This window comes from Somniosus microcephalus, chromosome 10, assembly GCF_052327205.1.
Source record: "Somniosus microcephalus isolate GS21.2 chromosome 10, FLI_Smic_1.0, whole genome shotgun sequence".
NCBI lineage: Eukaryota > Metazoa > Chordata > Chondrichthyes > Squaliformes > Somniosidae > Somniosus > Somniosus microcephalus.
Genome location: NC_140996.1, coordinates 66363921 through 66390467, shown reverse-complemented (window position 1 = coordinate 66390467; position 26547 = coordinate 66363921). Strand labels below are relative to the sequence as shown.

General features: G+C 47.1%; 1 protein-coding gene across 1 annotated transcript in view; it reads right to left on the bottom strand.

The window, feature by feature from the left end:
- Positions 1 to 26547, bottom strand: part of LOC147111533 (UDP-glucose:glycoprotein glucosyltransferase 1-like) — a 680288-nt gene that overhangs the window by 642783 nt on the left and 10958 nt on the right. Inside the window, exon 2 of the mRNA XM_085999896.1 lies at positions 1462 to 1592. Coding sequence (XP_085856022.1) covers positions 1462 to 1592 — 131 coding nt within the window. The remainder of the gene's footprint in view (positions 1 to 1461; positions 1593 to 26547) is intronic.

Genomic DNA, 26547 nt, shown 5'->3' with positions numbered 1-26547 from the left:
TACACTTCATGATCATAAGGATTTTCTTTACAACATTGGCCCAGAAATTTCTAGAAAAGTAGCAAATTGAGGTGTGCGCCATCATTAGTTCATATAAAGCCCAGAAATTTGTAGTGAGAAAGATATGCCATGAGTTCCGATTCTCCACAAATTGCCGGATGATTTGCACCACTCCACTGATACCCTCGACGAAACCGAAAAATTGCAGCCTCACAGTGAGCCTCCCAATTGAAAATAATTGTGTGTCATGAATTTGCTGGATTTACACCATTAAAGCTAACTAACCTCACCGCAGCCTGCTGGTTACTGCTGGTAATCAAGGTCATAAGGACTCTATTAATGACGTAATTTATGGTCCTGTCTTGACACTTAACCTTGGAGGCCCAGAAAGGGAACTATGAAGCTGTGGAGTCTCACTCCAGCAGGAAGTGAATTGTTCCTAATTTTTTTTATACTTTCTCTGTCTTGGCAGTATATTTGTGCTAGTCTTACCATTCACTCTCCTGTTAGTGCTGAAAGGCAATAATTTTCAGGATGCAAAGCTGGTTCGACATTCAGAAATGCAAATTAGATCGTTTTCTTTCAGAAAATAATTTTGGTATACAATATGAGTAATTTGAGACATGACGTGGTAGATGTAGCATGCTTGGGAGGAACAAGGTGGATTAGGACTCATGGTTCCCATAGCTCGCCACACTGAGGATTTTCTCGTGTCATTTCTGGGTCTGTTGTAGACCAATTGATAGAGATCGATGGCTATGAATAGCCAACAACTCCATTACTATTGCATCATGTGACTACCAGGATTGTAGAAGGCAAACTAGATGGACCTTGGTCTTTTCTCATCTACCAATTCTTATGTTCCTATGAAAGCTGTTCCAATGTCCCCGTCATGATGGATGGGGGCACTGTTTCTATACTTCGTGGGTCAAGATTGTTTGTACATTTAGCATCTTGCCATTCACTTACAAATTTCTCAAGGACCAATACAGCAATTTCCAAACACAACTGGGTTATAATGTCTCCTTCTTCTGCTTATTCTTTTACATTTTTTTTCCTTACTTTTCCTTTGTCTCTTTTTCTCTCTCTTTCTCAATCCACTTTCTTTCTGTCTCTAACTAACTTGTTTTCATTGAAAAGTGACAATTATTTAAAAGCACTGAAATGCATAAATAATAGTATAAGCAGGATATTTAACTTGGTCTGTGATGCAGAACTAGTGGACATGAGTATAAAATTAACAAGGGTCAAGTTGGAATTGAAATTGGATGAATTTTTCTTCGTTCCCTCCAAATAAGCTATCACGTGAACCTACAACCTATGTTTTGATTAACAGATTTTATTTGTGCTCTGCAAAATTTTGTATGTAGGCAAATCATGGAAACTTAATTTTAAAGCAGGATCTGCAGAAAGTGTGAAGTTAAAATTAAGCATACAAAACAGTTTCAAAATTAATCTTACCTTGTCTCCAATAACAAAGGCATTGATGACCACTTTGCATCTAAACTAGCAGTCACCCCTTTCCTGGCTGCTTGAGTGTTGCAAAACCTCAAAATGAGAACAATAAATGGCAGGATCACCATTTTTGGAAACTGAAAAGAAAAAAATCTTTAAGTTAATGAGTGCACTACTCCTACATTATGTTTGTAGCTGGAGGTGAAGTAATACAAAAAAGGTTAAGAGAGCCAAATTAAAATAATTAACAAACAGGGAGCAAAAGATTCAATTTGTACTGCTTCATCGGCTGTCAAGATGTTTGCATGAAAGCTATTGTTGCAGGATAAGCAATTAATACAATAATGTAACCATCCTGAGGTAATTGAAAGCATCTTCACTGTAGATTCTTGTCACTGTGGAGAGATTGCACCGAGAAAAAAAAACTGGAAGTGTTTTACAAGAGGATGTCATTTTTAGAGTAATATTCAATGTAAATGCTTTTCCAATAAAATCAGTCTAATTTTCCCCTATGTGTTTGCTAGTTCAATTGGGGAAAAATTCTGTTTATTTGCGCCTCCCATTAGCGCCATAAGAGGGTGCTAATGGGACGCAAAGCAACTAGCACCTGGGTGCGGGGCCGCCAACACCTTCCGCGAAATTCAGCAAGAGGTTAGCGGCGGCGGTAACCGTTAGCACCCCGCGGCGCTGCGCCTCCGTCGATGACATCATCAACATGCGCAGTGCCCCGCTTGCGCCTAGGCCACGATTTTCAGTAGCGCCCCCTGACTTACCGCCGGACGCCATATCCGACAGGGTGAAGGGGGCCAACCTGCGGCCGGTCGGCGCAAATTAAGGGGAAGGTGCCGGACGGCCATTTTTGTTGCTGGCCACCTGCCAGCACCTGCCCCCGTTGCGGTCACCGGCCTCCTGTGCAGCCCCCACCATGGGGTGCTGGCTGCCTTCCGTGGGCCCAGCACTTCTTGAGTGCCGGGCTCATTTGCCGGCACTCCAATCTCTGGCGGCCCAGCTGACCCCGGGTCACGCTGCGCTAGGCCCATACCCTTTAATAAAGGGAGGAAGACCTGCAGTACCACAGCGCGACGTGCCCGTTGCGGCACATTGCATCGCGATATTCACTCGCAGCGCCCCAAGAGGGAGGCGGGGCGCTTCCAGTAGCACCCCACCTCCCTCTTGGTGCGCTACCAGTGAATTTCGGGCAGCTGCGCGACCCAATTTTGCCTCCAATATTTTTTAACTTATTATTTATACTGAAAAAGGATAAGAAACCATCGGGCCACTTTTTGATGTAAAAGTAATAGTGCGAGCACAACACACACCATTATTAATATGCAAATCGGCCAGCAAGTTCAGGAATTACGAGAAATGCAACGAGTTGCACAAACGGCATCTCTTTCTTAGCCGCCTCCTTGTTATTTTTAAGAACTTTCTGGATGTACATATAGATTGGGCTAACCAAATTAGTAACAATACTGTGGAGGAGGAATTCCTGGAGTGTTTACGGGATGGTTTCCTGGACCAATATGTCGAGGAACCAACCAGAGATCAGGCCATCTTAGACTGGGTATTATGTAACGAGAAAGGATTAATTAGCAATCTTGTTGCACGAGGCCCCTTGGGTCGGAGCGATCGTAATATGAACGAATTCTTCATTAAGATGGAGAATGAAGTAGTTGACTCAGAGACAAGTGTCCTGAATTTAAACAAAGGAAACTACGATGGTCTGAGGCGGGAGTTGGGTAGGATTGACTGGGGAATGTCACTCAAAGGGTTGACGGTGGATAGGCAATGGCAAACATTCAAAGACCACATGGATGAACTACAGAATTTCTTCATCCCAGTTTGGCATAAAAATAAAACAAAAAAGGTGACTCAACCGTGGCTAACAAGGGAAATTAGGGATAGCATAAGATCCAAGGAGAGGACATATAAATTGGCCAGAAAAAGCAGTAAACCTGAGGATTGGGAGCAGTTTAGGATTCAACAAAGGAGGACAAAGGGATTAATTAAGAAGGGGAAAATAGAATATGAGAGTAAGCTTTCAGGGAACATAAACACAGACTGTAAAAGCTTTTATAGATATGTGAAGAGAAAAAGATTGGTGAAGTCAAGCATAGGTCCCTTGCAATCAGAATCAGGGGAATTTATAATGGGGAACAAAGAAATGGCAGCCCAATTAAATACATATTTTGGTTCTGTCTTCACAAAGGAGGACACAAATAACCTCCCAGAGATGTCGGGGAACATAGCGTCTGATGAAAGGGAGGAACTGAAAAAAATCAGTATTTGTAGGGAAATGGTGTTAGGGAAATTGATGGGATTGAAGGCCGATAAATCCCCAGGGCCTGATAATCTACATCCTCGGGTAATTAAGGAAGTGGCGATAGAAATAGTAGATGCATTGCCGATCATCTTCCAACATTCGATGGAATCTGGAACAGTACCCATGGATTGGAGGGTAGCTAATGTTACCCCACTATTCAAAAAAGGTGGTAGAGAGAAAACGGGGAATTACAGACCGGTAAGCCTGACATCGGTAGTGGGGAAAATGCTAGAGTCCATTATACAAGATGTAATAGCAGAGCACTTGGAAAACAGTGACAGGATCGGACAAAGTCAACATGGATTTACAAGATAAATCGTGCTTGACTAATCTACTGGAATTTTTTGAGGATGTAACTGGTAAAATAGATAAGCGAGAAACATTGGAGGTGGTATATTTGGACTTTCAGAAGGCTTTCGATAAGGTCCCGCATAAGAGATTAGCGTGTAAAGTTAAGGCACCTGGGATTGGGGGCAAGGTATTGACTTGGATAGAGAACTAGTTGGCAGACAGAAAGCAAAGAGTTGGAATAAACGGGTCCTTTTCCGAGTGGCAAGCAGTGACTAGTGGGGTACCGCAGGGATCGGTGCTAGGACCCCAGCTATTCACAATATATTTTAATGACCTAGACAAGGGAACTAGATGTAATATCTCCAAATTTGCAGATGACACAAAGCTGGGTGGGCGTGTGTGCTGTGAGGAGGATGCCGAGAAACTCCAGGATGATTTGGACAGGTTGGGTGATTGGGCAGAAGCATGGCAGATGCAATATAACGTGGAGAAATGTGAGGTTATCCACTTTGGTGGCAAAAACAGGAAGGCAGATTATTATCTGAATGGCAATAGATTGGGAGAAGGGGAAGTGCAACGAGACCTGGGTGTCCTTGTGCACCAGTCGCTGAAGGTAAGCATGCAGGTGCAGCAGGCGGTTAAGAAGGCAAATGGTATGTTGGCCTTCGTAGCGAGAGGGTTCGAGTACAGGAACAAGGATGTCTTGCTGCAGTTGTACAGGGCCTTGGTGAGACCACACCTTGAGTATTGTGTGCAGTTTTGGTCGCCTTATCTGAGGAAGGATGTTCTTGCCATGGAAGGAGTTCAGCGGAGATTCACCAGGCTGATACCTGGGATGGCAGGTATGACGTATGAGGAGAGATTGGGCTTGTACTCGCTGGAGTTTAGAAGAATGAGAGGTGATCTCATTGAAACTTTTAAAATTCTGACAGGACTGGACAGACTAGATGCAGGAAGGCTGTTCCCGATGGTCGGGGAGTCCAGAACCAGGGATCATAGTCTAAGGATAAGGGGTAGGCCATTTAGGACAGAAATTAGGAGGAATTTCTTCACCCAGAGAGTGGTGAACCTGTGGAATTCTCTACCACAGAAGGCAGTAGAGGCGAATTCATTAAATATATTCAAGAAGGAGTTGGATATATTTCTTAAGGCTGAAGGGATCAAGGGGTATGGGGAGAAAGCAGGGACCGGGTACTGAATTTGGATGATCAGCTATGATCGCATTGAATGGCGGAGCAGGCTCGAGGGGCCGAATGGCCTACTCCTGCTCCTATCTTCTATGTTTCTATATTAATTGCCCATTAAACTCACCACAGAAAGTTAAATCTGGTTGAAAATTAAGAACGCAAGTACCTTTTAAAAAATGGCCCTGAAATTGCGGTCAGCGGCGTAACTAAGGAGTACGCCGCCGACCTCCAAAAGAAATCTGCGAGGCCTCCTTCGAAAATTTGCGTTGTTTTGCTGCGGAGTTGATTGCAGCGTAGTGGCCCACGGACCTCAGGGGCGCACAGTGTGCGTAAGTGTACCTGGGATCACGTGGGGCAGTGCTCCAATCAAGAAACAGAAATCGCCGATGCCCATTCGTGATTTTTTAATCTCACTCACCCCGGTAAATTAATAAATAAATATCATTCTGTCATTCTTGGTAGAATTGTGTTGGGATCAGGAGATCTAGTTAGGTGGCTACAGGTATTTATTTTGAAGATTTTTTTTTAATCAATAACTGGTGTGTATTTCAAGCTGCTGCATATCCCCCCTCCCCTTACGCTGTGCAAACAGGCTCCTGCGCCTGTTTGCACCAGCCGTAAAATTTTACTGCGTAATTGCTGGGTACAGTAGTTGGTAAGCAATTAGCCCAACTCTGTGCCAGTAATAAGGGTTTCACAGTCAGAACTGAACAGATCACAAGTTCAGGATTTAGCGTGTGTGGAAACCCCAAACTTGATGTCCATTTCAAAGGTGGTATGATGCCGTACTCTGAGCGCACGCCGTCATACCGACCAGAAATTCTGCCCCAAGGTGATCATTGTTAATGCAATGCCAGATCAACCTCTCTCGCCCAGAATGGGAACAATTTTAAGTATTCAATTTCATACCTCAGTGTAGTCAATTGTTGTCAGAGAATTTTAAAAGGTCATGCTTGACATTTTACATTTTTGTTCTTACATTTCATTTCTATTTTTTCTCTCTATCTTAATCGAATCTTTCTTTCCAGCCACAGTACTGAAACGGCTCCTATCAAGAAGTCACAAATAATATCCTGTGACTGTGACAAAGGTAAACTATCCCTCATCCTTCTCAACCTGTCTGCAGTCTTTGACACAGTTGACCACGCCATCCTCCTCCAACCTGGAGTGTCAGCTGTGGCTCAGTTGGTAGCACACTTGCCTCTTGGTCAGAAGGTTGTGGGTTCAAGTCCCACTCCAAGAACTTGAGCACATAAAGCTAGGCTGACACTCCAGTACAGTACTGAGGGAGTGTTGCACTGTCGGTGGTGCCGTCTTTCAGATGAGACGTTAAATCGAGGCCCCGTCTGCTTTCTCAAGTGGACATAAAAGATCCCATGGCACTACTTCAAAGAAGAGCAGGGGAGTTATCCCCGGTGTCCTGGCCAATATTTATCCTTCAACCAACATAACAAAAACAGATTTAGTCATTATCACATTGCTGTTTGTGCGACCGTGCTGTGCGTAAATTGGCTGCCGCGTTTCCTACATTACAACAGTGACTCCACTTCAAAAGTACTTCATTGGCTGTAAAGCACTTTGAGATGTCCGGTGGTCGTGAAAGGTGCTATATAAATGCAAGTTTTTCTTTCTTTAACACCTCTCCACCGTCGTCCAGCTGGGTGGGACTGCACTCACCTGGTTCTATTCTTATCTATCTAATCGTAGCCAGAGAATCACTTGCAAGTAGCTTCTCTTCCCGCTCCCACATCGTTACCTCTGGTGTCCCCCAAGGATCTATCCTTGGCCCCCTCCTATTTCTCATCTACACGCTGCCCCTCGACGACACCATCTGAAAACACAGCATCAGTTTCCACATGTACGCCGATGACACCCAGCTCTACCTCACTACCTCTTCTCTTGACCCCTCCACTGTCTCTAAATTGTCAGACAGCTTGTCCGACATCCAGCAATGGATGAGCAGAAATTTGCTCCAGTTAAAGCCATTGTCTTCCGTCCCCTCCACAGACTCTGCTCCCTAGCCACCGACTCCATCCCTCTCCCTAGCATCTGTCTGCGGCTGAACCACACTGTTCGCAACCTTGGTGTCATATCTGACCATGAAATGAGCTTCCGAACACATATCCACCTATAGGCATAAGACCGCCTATTTCCACCTCCGTAACATCGTCCATTTCCGCTCCTGCCTCAGCTCAGCTGCGCCTGAAACCCTCATCCATGCCGTTGTTGCTTCTAGACCGGACTATTGCAATGCACTCCTGGCTGGCTCCCAAATTCTACCCTACACAAACTCGAGGTCATCAAAACTCGGCTGCCCGTGTCCTAACTCGCACCAAGTTCTGTTCACCCATCACCCCTATGCTCGCTGACCTACATTGGCTCCCGGTTAAGCAATGACTTGCTTTTAAAATTCTCATCCTTGTTTTCAAATCCCTCCCTATCTCTAATCTCCTCCAGGCCCATAACACCCCCCCCCCCGCCTCGAGATATCTGCATTCCTCTAATCCTGGGCTCATGAGCATCCCTGATTTTAAATCGCTCAACCATTGGTGGCCATGCCTTAAGCTGCCTAGGCCCCAGGCACTGGAATTCCCTCCCTAAACCTCTCCGCCTCTCTTTCCTCCTTTAAGACGCTCCTTAAAACATACCTCTTTGACCAAGCTTTTGGTCATCTGCCCGAATTTCTCCTCACGTGGCTCGGTGTCAAATTTTGTTTGCTAACACTCCCGTGAAGCACCTTGGGACATTTAACTATGTTAAAGGTGCTATATAAATACATGTTGTTTTTTCCCCTCTCTTTCTTTACCTGATTTGACTAATTCACCCTCCTTCTCCATCGTTCCTTTCTCAATCCTTAAATCTCATTGGTTCATGGTGGGACCAACAATCCTTAACCAAAGTCCCAGATGCCCTGTTGTCCTCTCCACACTGTTATTAGCTCGCACTTCCAGCAAGTAATGCCGCAAAATATTTGAGCTGAAGGATGCAGCAAAAAGTCTAACGGGTGAGATGTCCCACTCCAGCAAGTTACAGCCCATTCTGCTTAACCTTTTTAACAACACCACCAACTTTTAGCTGACGCACAGCTGGCTTATGAGGAAACGTCAACTCAAATTTCTCTCCACGGATGTTGCCTGACCGGCTGAGTTTTTCCAGCATTCTCGGTTGTTATTTGAGGAAGCATGGTAATTTGAGAGAGAGATTTTGTTTACTGGCTCAGAGGAAAGTGCAAATGTTTACGTCTAAATATCATGACAAGAAAATGGTAATGTAGGTTACAGTAAAAGGACAAAGAAAAGTTAACAATTTAACAGCTCTGGTGTCTGTTTAAGCTCTTTTTATCCTGTCACATATACAAAGTAGCACAGAATTAAAATAAAATACAGCCAGTCAACAGTATTATAGTCAAAAAATTAACATTTATTTTCCTGTTTCATTTAAAAATATGTATCAGTGCCGTTTAATAACATGACACAACAATACTGCAATTTGAAGCTTCTGGAACACACAGGCGTTCATTTTGTTGGTCTTTTTCCCAACTGCTCAACTCTACTATTGCCCACAGTCATACATACACCTTTATATATTTAAAAAATATTTTCTGTCCATCACACTTCTGTTACAGTTAATCAAAACCAAAATTCTACACAAGTTTTCTGTGTCACACTTGCACCCGATTGGCTTGTATACAGGTTTCTTCAACCTCATTAGCTTAGAAAAAAGCAAGACAGCAAACCATCACAACAGTAACAACTACAGGAAACTTTGTGCTGTCCGGCACCGACGGGACCAAGCTGTTGCCGTTCCTTCAAAACCACCGGACACACCAGCGTTAATGTTGAAGCATACGGAGCTTTTCATCTCCGTATCCGACAACAAACACTGTTGCTTAGCAACAGCTTCTAAACAGTCGGCCCGTACCTTGGAAGCGTCTCTGTAGCTTAGCAACAGCTTCAGAGACTTTCCAGAGCCTGACTGTTGGAAAAAAAAAGCCACGAGAAGAAAAAAAAACTAACAAAATGGCTCCTGATTTTTGCCAGTGGCTCGAACTTGCCGGATACTTAGCCTCCGGATAACACAAAGTTTCCTGTACTTGTTTTTATGTAGTGCCTTGAACGTAGTAAAACAACCCAAGGTTCTTTATATGAGTGTTATCAGACAAAATTTGACACTGAGCCACAGAAGGAGCTTTTGGTGACCAAAAGCTTGGTCAATAAGAGGTAGGTTTTAATGAGCATCGTAAAGGAAGGGAGAGGTGTTGAGGGAGGGGATTCCAGAGCTGAGGGCCCAGCTGAAGGCACAGCCGCTAATGGTGGGGCAAAGGAGATTAGGGATACACAACAGGTCAGAACTGGAGGAACGCAGAGTTCTTGGAGAGTTGTAGGGCTGGAAGAGGTTACAGAGATAGTGAGGGGCGAGGCCTTGGAGGGATTTGAACATGAGGATGAGAATTTTAAATTCAAGGCGTTGCTGGACCGGGGCACAGGATGATGGGTGAATGGGACTTGGTGCAAGATAGGATATGGGCAGCAGAGTTTTGGATCAGCTCAAGTTTACAGAGGGTGGAAGATGGGAGGCTCGCCAGGAGAGCATCGGAATAGTCAAATCTGGAGGTAACAAAAGCAGCAGATGTGCGGAGGCCGGGTGGAGATGGTCTCGGTTATGGGTTTGAAAGCTCAGCTCAGGGTCAAATAGGGTCAAAGAGTCAAAGAGTCAGGTTCAGCCTCAGACAGTGGCCAGGAAGGGGGATGGAATTGGTGGCTAGGGAACAGAGTTTGTGGTGTTGACAATGGCTTTGGTCCCAATATTTACTTGGAGGAAACATCACCATAAAACATAGGTATGTTTTAAAGATTCATTATTTTACATTTATAAAAAAGTTTATAAACAGGTACAAACTTCACTTCCTCCTCAGCATATTTTTGGGAGTCTCCAATCTGCCTGGCGTGCAGCACAACCCAGGCCCATATTCAGCCACTTGCTCGCCTCCACCTGCTCTCTCCAGCTGTGCTACTACTGGAGCTTCTTTTAATTTTATTAACCTCTGCATTTTTTTCCTTTTCCCTGAGAATGGTGATTTGTACTTGTCCTTAATGTGTGAGACCAGACAATGAGAGTCTTCAGGCCATTTCACCGAGAAGACCACAGCTGAGCCCACCTGCCTTAACCATCACTACCACCACTTTGTGCTCCCATACCAATGTGTACTCCTCATGTACATCTCAAACATGTGCCTCACCGCCATGTCACTTCCTACTCCTGTGCATAAGTACAGGCATCACAATTTTACCAGTTTCTTCTGTAGCAGATTTCCACATTTCTTCCACCCTTAAACACGAGCTTTCTCTTCCACATTTTGATCACTATTTTGATGCTCACTCTCGCAGTTGCCAGCAAGAACCCTCAACTCCCACTCTCCTTCTCAGACAGTTCCTTGACTTTGTGCCTTGCCTACCACCAACTTCCATCCACAACCTAGAGTCCACTCACCACTTTCCTCAGCCCCAGACTATCCTCTGTTCCTCCATTCATCCTCTAAAACATGTCCGTCTGCAGAGTCATTAAGAAAATGTTCCCATAAATTTCTCACTCCCTCTCAAAACCTATCATCTTCCTTTTTTCTTGAATAGACATCAATTAGACACCATAATGGTTACTGCACATCTGCATCACATAGGGAAATTTTTACTTGCAGGAGCGAGTGGGTTTGGGAGCAGGGGTTAAAAGCGCTGAAATTGACAGCACGTCAGGAAGCTGGCTCCAACCCTCCACAGGCTACGTGAGAGCAACACCCTCGCGAGGGGAGGGTTTTCAATTTCAGTATGTTAAAAGATCATTAACAGCAATATTAACATGGATTTGGGGATTTAACTGTGGGTGCATGGGTTTCCTGGAACTCGCCAGTGAAAGCAAGGTGAGAACACAGCGGCAACTGAAAGGGCTGAAGAAATGACAGGCAAATGCTGAAAGCTCACAGCTGCTTTCTTGCCTAATTATGTGAAAGGTTTTTGCTCACAGTACTTGTGCGGCGAGGTTACTTTCGCGACTTTGGATGTTTGTACATCTGATCGCCACTTTGTAGCTGTGATCTCAGACCAGCATGGGTGCCACTTATGCGGTTTTACTTTGGACCTCAGATGAGGACCAAGATGACCAACAGCATCAACAGCACCAGCAGCAGGAGCAGCAACAGCAACAGCCTGCTCCTCACAGACCTGCTGCTCCACAGGAGAGAGGGGATGAGCAGAGAGGTGCAGCTCACAGGAGGCAATACCTGCAACATAGGGTGTTACAGGCAGACGTTGAGCTTCCTGGACATGTCGGAACACCAGTGTCACAGGAGGCTCAGGGTCTCGCGTCAGGTGGTGGCAGACATTTGCAGCCTGCTGGAAGAAGACCTGCTGCCAAGTGGACCTGGTGGCCACGCTTCAACAGTGGCTATCAAAGTCACCACCGCCCTCAACCTCTTCGCCTCTGGCTCCTTCCAAGGCTCTGCCAGAGACATTTGCAGGATCTCACAGTTGCCGGCACACAAATACACAAGACAGGTAACTGATGCCATGCTTGCCAGGGCAGGCAATTATGTACACTATGCCACCGATGATACCAGTCAGAATGAGCGGCTGCTTGGGTTTGCAGCTCTGGCTGGCTTCCCACAGGTGCAGGGCATCGAATGCATGCATGCGTCAATGAAGGCACCCCCAAATCAACCAGGAATATTCATCAAAGTCAAGGCCTTCAATGTACAGCTGGTGTGCAACCACAAAAAGATATTTATGCAGATGTGCACAAGATTCCCAGGCAGCTGCCATCCTGCACCAGTCCACCCTTCCTGATCTCTTTGCATCTCGAAGCAGACTTACCAGCTGGCTGCTTGGAGACAAGGGATACCCACTTAAAATGTGGCTATTGACACCCATGAGGAACCCAACCAATGAGGCCCAGGAGCGATACACTGAAAGCCTGACAACCAGATGTGTCACTGAGCAAGCAATCGGCATGCTGAAAATGCGCTTCAGGTGCCTTGCCAGATCTGGAGGTGCCCTTCTATACACACCAGCCAGGGTATCTAGAATTGCCGTGGTGTGCTGCACATTGCACAGCAGCGAGGTTTGGACCTTTGGGAGGAACAAGGCTCAGAGCACAGAGCCTTTTCAGAGGAGCAGGAACACGATGCGGCCAATGCACCAGCAGCGCCACACAATGCTTCCCGCGATGCCCTCATTATTAAGAGGTTCAGTTTGGTTCCACTAGTGCACCCATGTGACAGCCACATGCAATACCCACTTGCCCCCCTCCTTTCCTCAACATAAAGCAGTCCTGCAAACAACCAAGCACCTCTTTCACAGCCCCCACATTGCTCAGTGTTCATTCTTGTCTTATCTTACATCACAAGTGAAAAGGCCACTTGCCAGGCAGCACCAGTTAATGGGCAAAATGGAAAAGCGGTATAAATAAAAGTTTCCATTTCATTTTTGAGCCACATAAATATTAACATTGTGTAACACACCCACGAGCACACTCTTGTGCAATTACAAATCTTTACTCTTCTGCAGGCAGAGAGGGAATGGGTGACCGCCAGACAGAAGAGGACCACCAGACAGGTAGTGCAGGAGTCCCCCGAGTGCATCTCGCTTGCTAACCAGTATTAAGTTTTGGATACTGGTGAGGGCGATGGTTCCTCTGGGGAGTGCAGCCAGAGCCAAGACCACAGCACCATGGGTGGCTCAGCTGCACAGGTGGGGAGGAAGAAGAGTGGAAGGGCAATAGTGGTAGGGGATTTGATAGTTAGGGGAATAGACGGGCGTTTCTGTGGCCGCAGACATGCCTCCAGGATGGTATGTTGCCTCCCTGGTGCCCGGGTCAAGGATGTCACTGAGTGGCTGCAGGACGTTCTGAGGGGGGGGGGGGGGGGGGGGGGAGGAGAGAGAGAGGGTGAACAGCCAGAGGTAGCGGTCCACATCAGTACCAACGACATAGGTAGAAAGAGGGATGAGGTCCTGCAGGCAGATTTTAGGGAGCTAGGAAAGAGATTAAAAAGCAGGACCTCAAAGTTAGTAATCTCCGGATTACTCCCGGTGCCACGTGCAAGTGAGTACAGAAACAGGAGGATAGAGCAGATGAAGGCGTGGCTGGAGAGATGGTGTAGGAGGGAGGGCTTTAGATTCCTGAGGCATTAAGACTGTTTCTGGGGGAGGCGGGACCTGTACAAGCCGGACGGTTTGCACCTCAACAGGACTGGAACCAATATCCTCGCGGCGGGGTTTGCTTGTGCTGTTGGGGACGGTTTGAACTAGCTTGGCAGGGATATGGAAATCTGAGCGTAGATTCAGAAGGGAGAGAAGGAAAGCTGGAAATGGAAGGCAGAAAATTAGTAAACGAGTTTGGTAGGCAGAGGAAACAAAGGCTAGAAAATAGACAACAAGGGAGTTTGGCAGTGCCAAATGGTATATACATCAACACAATGGCCTCGATTTTCCTGCAGCCGTCAGGCGGGGTTTCAGGCGTGTGGGGGGGGAAAATTGCAGAAATAGGGGGTCGCGACCCCCCCCCCCCACCGCCTGATTTCCCGCCCCGTCCGACTTTTGCCCCGGCGTTTCAAAGCGACCCGAATCAGTCCTGCCCGCAGCAGGTGGGACTGGTCGTCGGGATCCTAATCAGCAATAATTGGCATCTATAATGCCATTTTAAGGGGCCCTTGCAATTTTCAGCCTTTCCCCACGTAAACCACGCCTGGTGGGAACACCGCTGATGAAACCTGGCGTGAACAATGTCGGCTTGCTTACTTTCAGCTGCAGGTCAATCAGGAAAGAAGAGATTTAATCAGACAGCATTTGTAGGTTGCAGGACCTTGTTGTTTCAGGCTTGGGGCAACTTGTTCAAGGCTTATGCACAGCTGTGGAAGGTTGGAGCCTCACACACTTCTCCAGTGTGAGCTCCTGGGAAGCCCCTCTCACCACCCTAACTCAGCACTTCCTCAACGGAGGCATCTGCCAGAAGCATGGGAGGCCTTTTGTTCCTTCCCTTCTTGGCATTAGAGGATCTCCAACAGCAGAGGAAGCTGCAGCAGATCCAGCAACGACAGCAGCACCAGCAGCAGCAGGAGCGACAGGCTGCAGCTCACCCACCTGAGGCAGCACAGGCCAGTAGGGGCCAGCGCATGGAAGGCCGTCAGCGCAGGAGAGACCCCCCAAACAGGGTCTAGACACAGGGTCAGCTACTTCAACATGACTGAGCAGCAGTGCCAACGGCAGCTCCGACTTTCACGAGAGGTAGTGACTGACATCTGCGCAATGCTGCAGCAAGACCTGGAGCCCAGAGCACCAGGTCGACACTCCTTACCAGTGGCCAAAGTCACCACCGCACTCAACTTTTTTGCCTCAGGCTCCTTCCAGGGATCAGCAGCAGACATCAGCGGTATCTCCCAGGCGGCCGCACACACTTGCATCACTCAGGTAACCGATGCCCTCGTTGCCCTCGCGCACAATCACATCCATTTCACCAGGGATCGCGCAAGTGTGAGGGCGCGAGCGCTTGGATTAGCTCAGCTGGCAGACTTTCCAAGGGTGCAGGGCGTCATTGACTGCACACATGTGGCCCTTAGGGCACCCCATCGCAATCCAGTAGTTTTTGTCAACCGCAAGGGCTTCCACTCCCTTAACGTTCAGCTGGTGTGTGACCGCAAGAAGTAGATTTTGCAGGTTTGTGCCAAGTACCCTGGCAGCTGCCATGACTCCCTCATACTGCGCCAGTCTACTGTGCCTCCGCTATTCAGTCTGCCAAATGAACTTCAGGGATGGCTACTTGGAGACAAGGGATATCCCCTGCGGACTTGGCTAATGACGCCGTTGAGGAGACCAGCCAGCGAAGCGGAGAGCTACAACTCCAGCCACATTACCACCAGATGCATTATCGAGCAAACCATCGGATTGCTGAAGATGCGCTTCAGATGCCTCGATAGATCAGGTGGAGCCCTACAGTACTCAGCAGCCAGGGTCTCCAAAATCGTCGTGGTTTGCTGTGTGCTTCACAACATGGCACAGCGTCGTGGCTTGCAGATTCCGCAGGACCAAGAGGCTCCTCACAGAGCCGCCTCAGATGAGGATGATGCTGAGGAGGAGGAGGAGGAGGCCGGAAACGAGCATCCTGCAGAGGCCCATCAACCAGCGGCACCAGTACACGAGAACATTGCTGGCCGGAATGCAAGGAACGCACTCATCCTGGCCAGATTTGCTTAGCCTGGTGCATCAAACACTGTAGCCTCGCTGCTCCTTAACTGGCCATGGACAGTGGCCCATCCCTGCGCATTTCTACGTATTTGACCAGCTTGCTGACATCTGCAAGCAATCCTAAGGCCTCAATGTGAAATCCCCATTCGTCAAATGACAGACGCCACAACTGCAGCAGTTGCCATCAGATTTTTTATGTACAAGAAACTGATGGCATTAAAACTATATACAAAACTTTTCACCCAAGTGACTACCCTTGTGATTAGTGGTGCTTTATTTTTCTCTTACGCATGCTCCTACGTAGTGGTACCCCTGTGGCTTCTGCAAATGTGGAGGCCCCTTGCTCACTTTCCTGCTGCTCCTGTCTCAACACCTTTGGCGGGCGTCCTCTGGGGTGGCGAGCCTGTGAGGGCTCGCCAGCAGTCTGCTGCTCCTGCGGCTGTGCAGGGGTTGAGACGCCTATCTCACTTGGGTGTGTACTCCGGCGGGGCTCTGGCCAAGGGCTCTGAAGTGGCATGGAAGTGTGAGCGCGTGGAGAGGAGCCCCCACTTCCTTGAGGTGTGCCAACAAACTCCCTCTCATGGGTCAGCTCCCCCTCAGCACCTGCAAGTGGCTGGAGAGCACCTTGCTGCACATCAGGGGGACCATGGGGACCCGTATCTGCACTGGAAGTCCTGCTCAGAAGGACTTCCATGAAGGTCTGGTTTCGGTGCTCAATAGATGCCCATCGCTCCTCAAGAGATGTCATTCTATTCTGAGCACTCACCATGTTTTCCATAACCTGGCGACTAAGCTCCTCCATGGCCGTAGCCCTCCTCTCCTCAGCTGCAGCCCTCCTCTCCGCCGCAGCCCTCCTCTCCTCGGCGGTAGCCAGCCTTACCACGGAGGTAGCCATCCTTTCCGTGGTGATGCGTTCATGCGCCAATGACTACAATAAGGCTCTGCTCACGTTCGCCATGGACTCCTCCATTCGCTCCACACTCGCAGCGGCCCTGGAGACAAAACCTGCCAGAGACTCCTGCATCTGTGCATGGAGATCCATCACCTCTTCTCTTGCGGATGGACCCAGAGGCATAGGGTCGACATGCAGCTGAGCTGAGATGGCAGAGGCCTGCGCCCTCCGACGAGGACTCTCCACTGCTGTCCCTGTCTCCACAATCTGCTGATGCTCACTTGTAAGCTGTGAAACACCAGGTGACAACACTACTCTATGTCCCGAAGGCCCCCCCGAGGTGAGTGTGTCTGCGCTGGTGCTGGGTGCGCTTACTTCTGTCCGAGGTTCGAGCTTCCTGAGGGGTCTGGCTGCACAGCCTCTTCCTCCTCGACAGTGGGGACAGGGGCTCCAGATGGTCCTGTGGGGGAGTGAAGGAAAGAATTAGAGATGTGATGCCAAGGCTACATGCACATTGGATTTTGCAGATGCTCATAAGTCCAAATGATGTAGCTTCAGAATCATAAGAGCGACTCATGCTATGTCAATGAGATGGAAAACTATTCTGTCACCAGCTTGCGGGCTTGCTCCCGTCTCTCCTTCCCCAGCTTCCGCAGCCACGTCAGCCCCAGCAATCTCCATCACTCCTTCCTCCCAGGGGGTCAGGTGGGCGATTGAGGGTGGGCCTCCTCCAGTCCTGGCTCGCTCTCTCCTGTTGTGAGCTCTCTTTTCCTGCAATGAGGGAGACAAGTGGAGTTTGAGTGAGTGTAGGAGTGAGTGTAGAGATTGCATAGCATAGATACTTAAAAGGAGACAAAGATGGTGTGAGGCTGCAAGACCAAGGGCCCTCCCTGTGTGTTGTCAGTTGTGTTCCAAGCATCAGAGTGAGAGGCAGTGTGAGGGCTGCATGGTGGAATAGTTATGTGAATGTGAGCATAGAGAGAGAGGGAGTGGGTAAGGGTGCATGGATGTGACTGTGAAGTGGGATGTGGAGGAAGAGAGTGCTGAAGCGGAGTGCTGTTGGGGAAAGGCAATGGGGATTAGGTTGAGGGTGATGGAAACTTCATACTTACTTTTTCTGTACGGTGAAGGTCATGGAATCGCTTCCTGCACTGCAGCCAGGTCTTCTGGTGACTCCGAGTTCACCTCTGCTGCCACCTCCATCTAAGCAGCCCTGGTCTCATTGGGAGGCCTCTTCCTCCCTGAGCTAGGGAAGAGGACCTCCCTGTGGGCCCCAACCCCATCCACTAATGTCTGCAGTGAGGTTTTGTCAAATTTGGCGGCAGCTCGGGGTCTGCCACTGGCAACAGCTGCTGCAGACTCCTCTGCCATACTGGACGGCTCGTTGGGAAGCCTGCAGAGGTTGAAAAGTTTGTTGTAGACTTTAAAAGCACCACGAATGATGACATCATACTGTGGGGCTTTCTGACTGGAAATAGTCAATTAGCAAGGGTGCCCACACGCTGGAAGTTAATTGGCCAATTGTGCGAAAATTGCATCCAGCTGGCAGACCCATTTACATTCGTGTCAGAACCCGACATTCGGGGAACCCGACAATTCCCCGCACCTGCGGGAAAATCGGCCCCAATGAGTCTAGGGAATAAAGCAGATGAGCTGAGGGCACAGATAGACATGTGGGAGTATGATATTATAGTCATTACTGGGACATGGCTGAAAGAAGGGCAGGAATGGCAGCTCAACAGTCCTGGTTACAGGGTTTTCAGATGAGATAGAGAGGGGGATAAAAAAGGAGGGGGGTTGCAATATTGATTAAAGAATCAATTACAGCTCTGACGAGGAAGGATCATCAAGTGAGGCCATATGGGTTGAACTGAAAAACTATAAAGGGGCAATCACACTGCTGGGAGTGTACTATAGACCTCTGAAAAGTCAGAGGGAGATAGAAGAGCAAATATGCAGGCAAATTTCTGAGACGTGCAAAAAAGGGCAGTAATAGCAGGGGCTTTCAGCTTCCCTAATACTAACTGGGATAAAATTAGTGTGAAAGGCATAGAGGGAGCAGAATTCTTTAAATGCATTCAGGAGAACTTTTTTTGCCAGTACGTAGCAAGAGGGTCGTGGATAACACATTTGATGAGTTGGTCACGCCGCAGGGTAGGGCTGCACAGGCAGAAGGGAAATGGGTGACCATCAGGCAGAGCAGTAGAGACAGGCAGGTAGTGCAGGGGACCCCTGTGGCCATCCCCCTTTAACAGGTATACCAATTTGGATACTGTTGAGGGGGATGACTTACCAGAGGAAGGCAGCAGCAGCCAACTTCCTGGCATCAGGGGTGCTTCTGCTGCTCAGGAAGGGAGGAAAAAGAGTGGGAGAGCAATAGTGGTAGGGGATTCTATCATAAGGGGAACAGATAGGCGTTTCTGTGGCCGTAGAAGTGACTCCAGGATGGTTTGTTGCCTCCCTGGTGCCAGGGTCAAGGACGTCACTGAACGGCTGCAGGGCATTCTGAAGGGGGAGGGTGAACAGGCAGAGGTTGTGGTTCACATTGGGACCAACGACATAGGTAGGAAGAGGGATGAGGTCCTGCAGCAAGAATTTAGGGAGCTAGGTAGCAGATTAAAGAATAGGACCTCAAAAAGTTGTAATCTCTGGATTACTCCCGGTGCCACGTGCTAGTGAGTATAGGAATAGGAGGATAGAGCAGATGAATGCGTGGCTAAAGAGTTGGTGCAGGAGGGAGGGCTTTAGTTTCCTGGATCACTGGGTCTGCTTCTGGGGAAGGTGGGACTTGTACAAGTCAGACGGGTTGCACCTGAACCAGAACGGGCCAAATATCCTTGCGGGGAGGTTTGCTAGCACTGTTCGGGGGGGTTTAAACTAAAATGGCAGGGGGTTGGGAACCTGAGCAGGGAGACAGAGGAAAGGAAAACAGGGATACAAGCAAAAGATAGGAAGGAGAAAAACAAAAGTGGCAGTCAGGGAAATCAACGGTTTAAATCAAACGTGGCCACAGTAAATAATAATTCTAATAGGTCTAAGAGCGATTAAAAAAAACAAGCCTGAAGGCTTTGTGTCTTAATGCGAGGAGCATTTGTAATAAGGTGGATGAATTGGCTGCGCAAATAGAAGTAAACGAATATGATTTGGTTGGGATTACGGAAACGTGGCTCAAGGATGGCCAAGACTGGGAACTCAACATTCAGGGGTATTCGATATTTAGGATAGGCAAAAAGGAAAGGGAGGTGGGGTAGCATTACTGGTTAAAGAAGGGATTAATACAATTGTAATGAAGGATATTAGCTCTGATGATGTGGAATCTGTATGGGTAGAATTGAGAAATACTAAGGGGAAAAAAACATCAGTGGGAGTGGTATATAGACCTCCAAACAGTAAGGCGGAGGTTGGGGATGGCATTAAAAGGGAAATTAAAGAAGCGTGCAATAAGGGCACAGCACTCATCATGGGTGACTTTAATCTACATATAGATTGGGCCAACCAAATTAGTAACAATACTGTGGAGGAGGAATTCCTGGAGTGTTTACGGGATGGTTTCCTGGACCAATATGTCGAGGAACCAACCAGAGATCAGGCCATCTTAGACTGGGTATTATGTAACGAGAAAGGATTAATTAGCAATCTTGTTGTATGAGGCCCCTTGGGTCGGAGCGATCATAATATGATCGAATTCTTCATTAAGATGGAGAATGAAGTAGTTGACTCAGAGACAAGGGTCCTCAATTTAAATAAAGGAAACTACGATGGTCTGAGGAGCGAGTTGGGTAGGATTGATTGGGGAATGGCACGCAAAGGGTTGACGGTGGATAGGCAATGGCAAACATTCAAAGACCGAATGGATGAGCTACAGAATTTGTTCATCCCAGTTTGGCATAAAAATAAAACAAAAAAGGTGACTCAACCGTGGCTAACAAGGGAAGTTAGGGATAGCATAAGATCCAAGGAGAGGACATATAAATTGGCTAGAAAAAGCAATAATCCTGAGGATTGGGAGCAGTTTAGGAGTCAAAGGGATTAATTAAGAAAGGGAAAATAGAATATGAGAGTAAGCTAGCGGACAACATAAAACTGACTGTAAAAGCTTTAATAGATATGTGAAGAGAAAAAGATTGGTGAAGTCAAGCGTACGTCCCTTACAGTCAGAATCAGGGGAATTTATAATGGGAAACAAGGAAATGGCAGACCAACTAAATACATACTTTGGTTCGGTCTTCACAAAGGAGGATACAAATAACCTCCCAGAGATGCCGGGGAACATAGGGTCTGATGAAAGGGAGGAACTGAAAGAAATCAGTATTTGTAGGGAAATGGTGTTAGGAAAATTGATGGGACTGAAGGCCGATAAATCCCCAGGGCCTGATGGTCTACATCCCAGGGTACTTAAGGAAGTGGCCCTAGAGCTAGTAGATGCATTGCTGGTCATCTTCCAGAACTCGATAGACTCTGGAACGGTACCCATGGATTGGAGGGTAGCTAATGTTACCCCACTATTCAAGAAAGGTGGTAGAGAAAAAGCGGGGAATTATAGACCGGTAAGCCTGACATCGGTAGTGGGGAAAATGCTAGAGTCTATTATAAAAGATGTAATAGCAGAGCACTTGGAAAGCAGTGACAGGATCGGACAAAGTCAACATGGATTTACAAAAGGTAAATCATGCTTGACTAATCTACTGGAATTTTTTGAGGATGTAACTGGTAAAATAAATAAAGGAGAACCAGTGGATGTGGTGTATTTGGACTTTCAGAAGGCTTTCGATAAGGTCCCACATAAGAGATTAGCGTGCAAAATTAAGGCACATGGGATTGGGGGCAAGGTATTAACTTGGATAGAGAACTGGTTGGCGGACAGAAAGCAAAGAGTTGGAATAAACGGGTCGTTTTCCGAGTGGCAGGCAGTGACTAGTGGGGTACTGCAAGGATCTGTCCTAGGACCCCAGCTGTTCACAATATATATTAATGATCTGGACGAGGGAATTGGATGTAATATCTCCAAATTTGCAGACGACACAAAGCTGGGCGGGAGGGCAAGCTGCGAGGAGGATGTCGGGAAACTCCAGTACGATTTGGACAGGTTGGGTGATTGAGCAGAAACATGGCAAATGCACTATAATGTGGATAAATATGTGAGGTTATCCACTTTGGTGGCAAAAACAGGAAGGCAGATTATTATTTGAATGGCAATAGATTGAGAGAAGGGGAAGTGCAAAGAGACCTGGGTGTTATTGTGCACCAGTCGCTGAAGGTAAACATGCAGGTGCAGCAGGCGGTTAAGAAGGCAAATGGTATGTTGGCCTTCGTAGCAAGAGGGTTCGAGTACAGGAACAAGGATGTCTTGCTACAGTTGTACAGGGCCTTGGTGAGACCACACCTTTAGTATTGTGTGCAGTTTTGGTCACCTTACCTGAGGAAGGACGTTCTTGCCATGGAGGGAGTGCAGCGAAGATTCACCAGGCTGATACCTGGGATGGCAGGAATGACGTATGAGGAGAGATTGTGTCGATTGGGCTTATACTCACTGGAGTTTAGAAGATTGAGAGGGGATCTCATCGAAACCTATAAAATTCTGGCAGGTCTGGACAGACTAGGTGCAGGAAGGATGTTTCTGATGGCCGGGGAGTCCAGAACCAGGGGTCATAGTCTAAGGATAAGGGGTAGGCCATTTAGGACTGAAATGAGGAGGAATTTCTTCACCCAGGGAGTGGTGAACCTGTGGAATTCTCTGCCACAGAGGGCGGTGGAGGCCAGTTCATTAAATATATTCAAGAAAGAGTTGGATATATTTCTTGAGGCTAAAGGGATCAAGGGATATGGGGAGAAGGCAGGGACAGTGTACTGAAATTGGATGATCAGCCATGATCTCATTGAATGGCGGAGCAGGCTCGAAGGGCCTACTCCTGCTCCTATCTTCTATGAATTCTATGAAAACAAGAGGGGGCGGTTCTGAACTTAGTTTTAGGGAATAAAGCTGGGCAGGTGGAAAGGGTATCAGTCGGAGAGCATATTGGTGGTAGTGATCATAATTCAGTTAGATTTAGGGTAGTTATGGAAAAGGACAACGATGGACAAGGAATAAAAGTTCTCAATTGGGGAAAAGCTAATTTTACTAAGCCGAGAGGTGATTTAGCCAAAGTGGACTGGAAACAGCAACTTGAAGGTAAATCAGTGTCAGAGCAGTGGGAGGCATTCAAGGAGGAAATAGTAGAGCTCCCTCGATGTCAAGGGGCATACAGGGTAGGATAAAGAAAAAAAGGGAAGCTTATGACAGATACCGAGGGCTAAATACTGCAGAAAGCTGAGAGGAGTACAGAAAGTGCAGGGGTGAAATCAAAAACGAAATTAGGAAAGCAAAGAGGGCATGAAAAAATACTGGCAAGTAAAATCAAGGAAAACCCAAAGATGTTTTATAAATATATTAAGACCAAGAGGATGACTAAAGTAAGAGTAAGGCCTATTAGGGACCAGAAAGGTAACCTGTGTGTGGAAGCGGAAGACATGGGTGTGGTTCTTAATGAATACTTTGCGTCTGTTTTCACAAAAGAGAGGGATGATGCAGACATTGCAATCAGGGAGGAGTGTGAAATATTAAATGAAATAAACATAGTGAAAGAGGAAGTATTAAGGGGTTTAGCATCTTTGAAAGTGGATAAATCCCCAGGCCCGGATGAAATGTATCCCAGACTGTTAAGAGAGGAAATAGCAGAGGCTCTGACCATCATTTTCCAACCGTCTCTGGCTACAAGTGTGGTGCCAGGGGACTGGAGGACTGCTAATCACAGAATCACAGAAACCCCACAGTGCAGATAGAGGCCATTTCGGCCGATCGAGCCTGCACCGACACATATCCCACCCAATCCCTGTAACCCCTACACCAACACATATCCCACCCTATCCCCGTAACCCCCCTAACACTAAGGGTCAATTTATCATAGCCAATCAACCTAACCCGCACATCTTTGGACTGTGGGAGGAAACCGGAGCACCCGGAGGAAACCGTTGTTTAAAAAGAGAGAAAGGATAGACCAAGTAATTACAGGCCAGTCAGCCTAACCTCGGTGGTGGGAAAATTATTGGAAAAAATTCTGAGGGACAGGATAAATCTTCATTTAGAAAGACACGGATTAATCAGGGACAGTCAGCATGGATTTGTCATGGGAAGGTCATGTCTGACTAACTTAATTGAATTTTCTGAGGAGAACATAAGAAACAGGAGCAGGAGTAGGCCAATTGGCCCCGCAAGCCTGCTCCGCCATTCAATAAGATCATGGCTGATCCAATCTTGGCCTCAACACCACTTTCCCGCTCTCCCCATACCCCTCGACTCCCTTGTAGTTCAAATGTCTGTCAATCTCCACCTTAAATATATTCAATGATGACTCCGTCTCCATATCTCTCTGAGGGTAGAGAATTCCAAAGATTCACGACCTTCTGAGAGCAGAAATTCCTCCTCATCTCCATCTTAAATGGGCGACCCTTTATTCTGAAACTATGCCCCCTAGTTCTCGATTCCCCCACTAGGGGAAACATCCTTTCAGCATCCACCCTGTCAATCCCCCCATGAATCTTATATGTTTCAATAAGATCACCTCTCATTCTTCTAAACTCCAATATAGGCCCAACCTGCTCAACCTTTCGTCATATGTCAACCCCTTCATCCCAGGAACCAATCTAGTGGACTTTCTCTGCACTGCGTCCAATGCAATTAACCTGTATTTCCTTCCTTAAATATGGAGACCAAAACTGTATGCAGTACTCCAGGTGCGGTCTCACCAGCACCCTGTAAAGTTGCATCAAAACTTCCCTACTTTTGTACTCCATACCCCTTGCAATAATTAGCCTTCCTAATTACTTGCTGTACCTGCATGCTAACTTTTTGTGTTTCATGTACTAGGACCCCTAGATCCCTTTGTACCGCAGCATTTTGTAATCTCACTCGATTTAAATAATAATTTGCTTTTTCATTCTTTCTTCCAAAGTGGATAACCTCACATTTTCCCACATTATACTCCATCTGCCCAATTTTTGACCGCTCACTTAACCTATCTATATCCCTTTGCAGACTCTTTGGGGTTGATTTTCAGTGCCGTGAAGCGGACTTTTAGGCGTGCGGGGGGCAAAAATCCCGAATTCGGGGGTCCCGACACCATCTTGCCCAAAACCCACCTCCACATAAGTTTCAAAGGAGGCAGGTACCCGCCCCGCACTGGGACCCGCCGACCCGAGGCGGGAAGGGATTAGTGCCAATTAACTGCCTGTTAACAGGTAGTTAACAGGCAGTTTTTAGCCTAATCCCTATTTTGAAGGGTGTCGTGTGGGATTCCCGATGGCTCCAAACCACGCCAGGTTAGAGCAGGAGGGCCGTTGGGTTGAAGGACTTGGAGGGGTCGAGATGTCAGTGTTCAGGTGAGTGATGGGTGCATGAGTGCAAAGGTAAGTGTGTTTGGTGTGTCTAAAGAAGTTTAAATTACCTGTACTTACCTCTACAGCCTTTCTTCCTCTAGGCTTCAGGAGTCCATCATTCAGCCGGCACTGAAAGCAGAATGGCCGCAAGCTGTCAAAAGTGACAGCCTTCAGTGCCGGTGAGATTTCTAACTGAGTCTGCGTAGAAGGACTCAGGTTAGAAGAAAGACTGTCAGTGTTTGACAGCTTCAAACAGCTGTGAAACACTGATATTTCATCTGTCAACACGTCTTGGCAGATGAAATTTCAGTCTGTGACATTACTTGTTGCTGGGTGGCCCTTAATTGGCCTGCTGAGCTCGTTGGGCGGGCTCAACAAGGTCAATCAAGGGAAAATCGCGTGGATTGGCCACATCTCGATGGAGGCGGGACTAAAACCCGAAAGTTGTAGTCCCGCCTCCTTCCCGACTGCTGAATGAAAATCCAGCCCTTTGTGTCCTCCTCACAACTTGCTAACCCACCTATCTTTGTATCATCAGCAAATTTGGCTACAGTATACTCAGTCCCTTCATCCAAGTCATTAATATAGATTGTAAATAGTTGAGGCCCCAGCACTGATCCCTGTGGCACCCCACTAATTACTGATTGCCAACTGGAAAATGACCCATTTATCCCGACTCTGTTTTCTGTTAGTTAGCCAATCCCCTATCCATGCCAATATATTACCTCCAACCCTGTGCGCGCTTATCTTGTGCGGTAACCTTTTATGTGGCAACTTATCAAATGCCTTCTGGAAACCCAAATACACTACATCTACTGGTTCCCCTTTATCCACACTGTTTGTTACATCCTCAAAGAACTCTAGCAAATTTGTCAAACACGATTTCCCTTTCATAAAACCATTTTGACTCTGCTTGATTGTCTTATGATTTTCTAGATGTCCTGCTATTACCTCCTTAATAATGGATTCCAGCATTTTCCCAATGCCCTATGTTAGGCACCATCAATGTTTCGGACTTGAATGTAGGAAGTATGATTATGTTTGCAGATGATACAAAAATTGGCCGTGTGGTTGATAATGAAGTTGCAGACTGCAGGAAGATATCAATAGACTGGTCAGGTGGGCAGAACAGTGGCAAATGGAATTCAATCTGGAGAAGTGTGAGGTAATGCATTTGGGGAGGGCTAACAAGGCAAGGGAATACACTATAAATGGTCGGACACTGAAGTGCAGAAGATTAGAAGGACCTTGGAGTTCATGTCCGCAGATCCCTGAAGATAGCTGGACAAGTAGATAAGGTGGTTAAGAAGGCATACGGGATATTTGCCTTTATTAGCCAAGGCATTTAATATAAGAGCAGGGAGGTTATGCTTGAACTGTATAAAACACTAGTTAGGCCGCAGCTGGAATACTGCATGCAGTTCTGGTCACCACATTACAGGAAGGGTGTGAATGCACTAGAGGGTACAGAAGAGATTTATGAGGATGTTGCCTGGGCTGGGAAATTTTAGCTAGGAGGAAAGATTGGATAGGCTGGGGTTGTTTTCTTTGGAACAGAGGAGGCTGAGGGGAGACCTTATTGAGGTGTATAAAATTATAAGGGGCCTAGATAAAGTGGATAGAAAGGACCTATTTCCCTTAGCAGAGATGTCAATAACCATGGGTATAAATTTAAAGTAATTGGTAGAAGGATTAGAGGGGAGTGGAGGAGAATTTTTTTCACCCAGAGGGTGGTGGGGGTCTGGAACTCACTGCCTA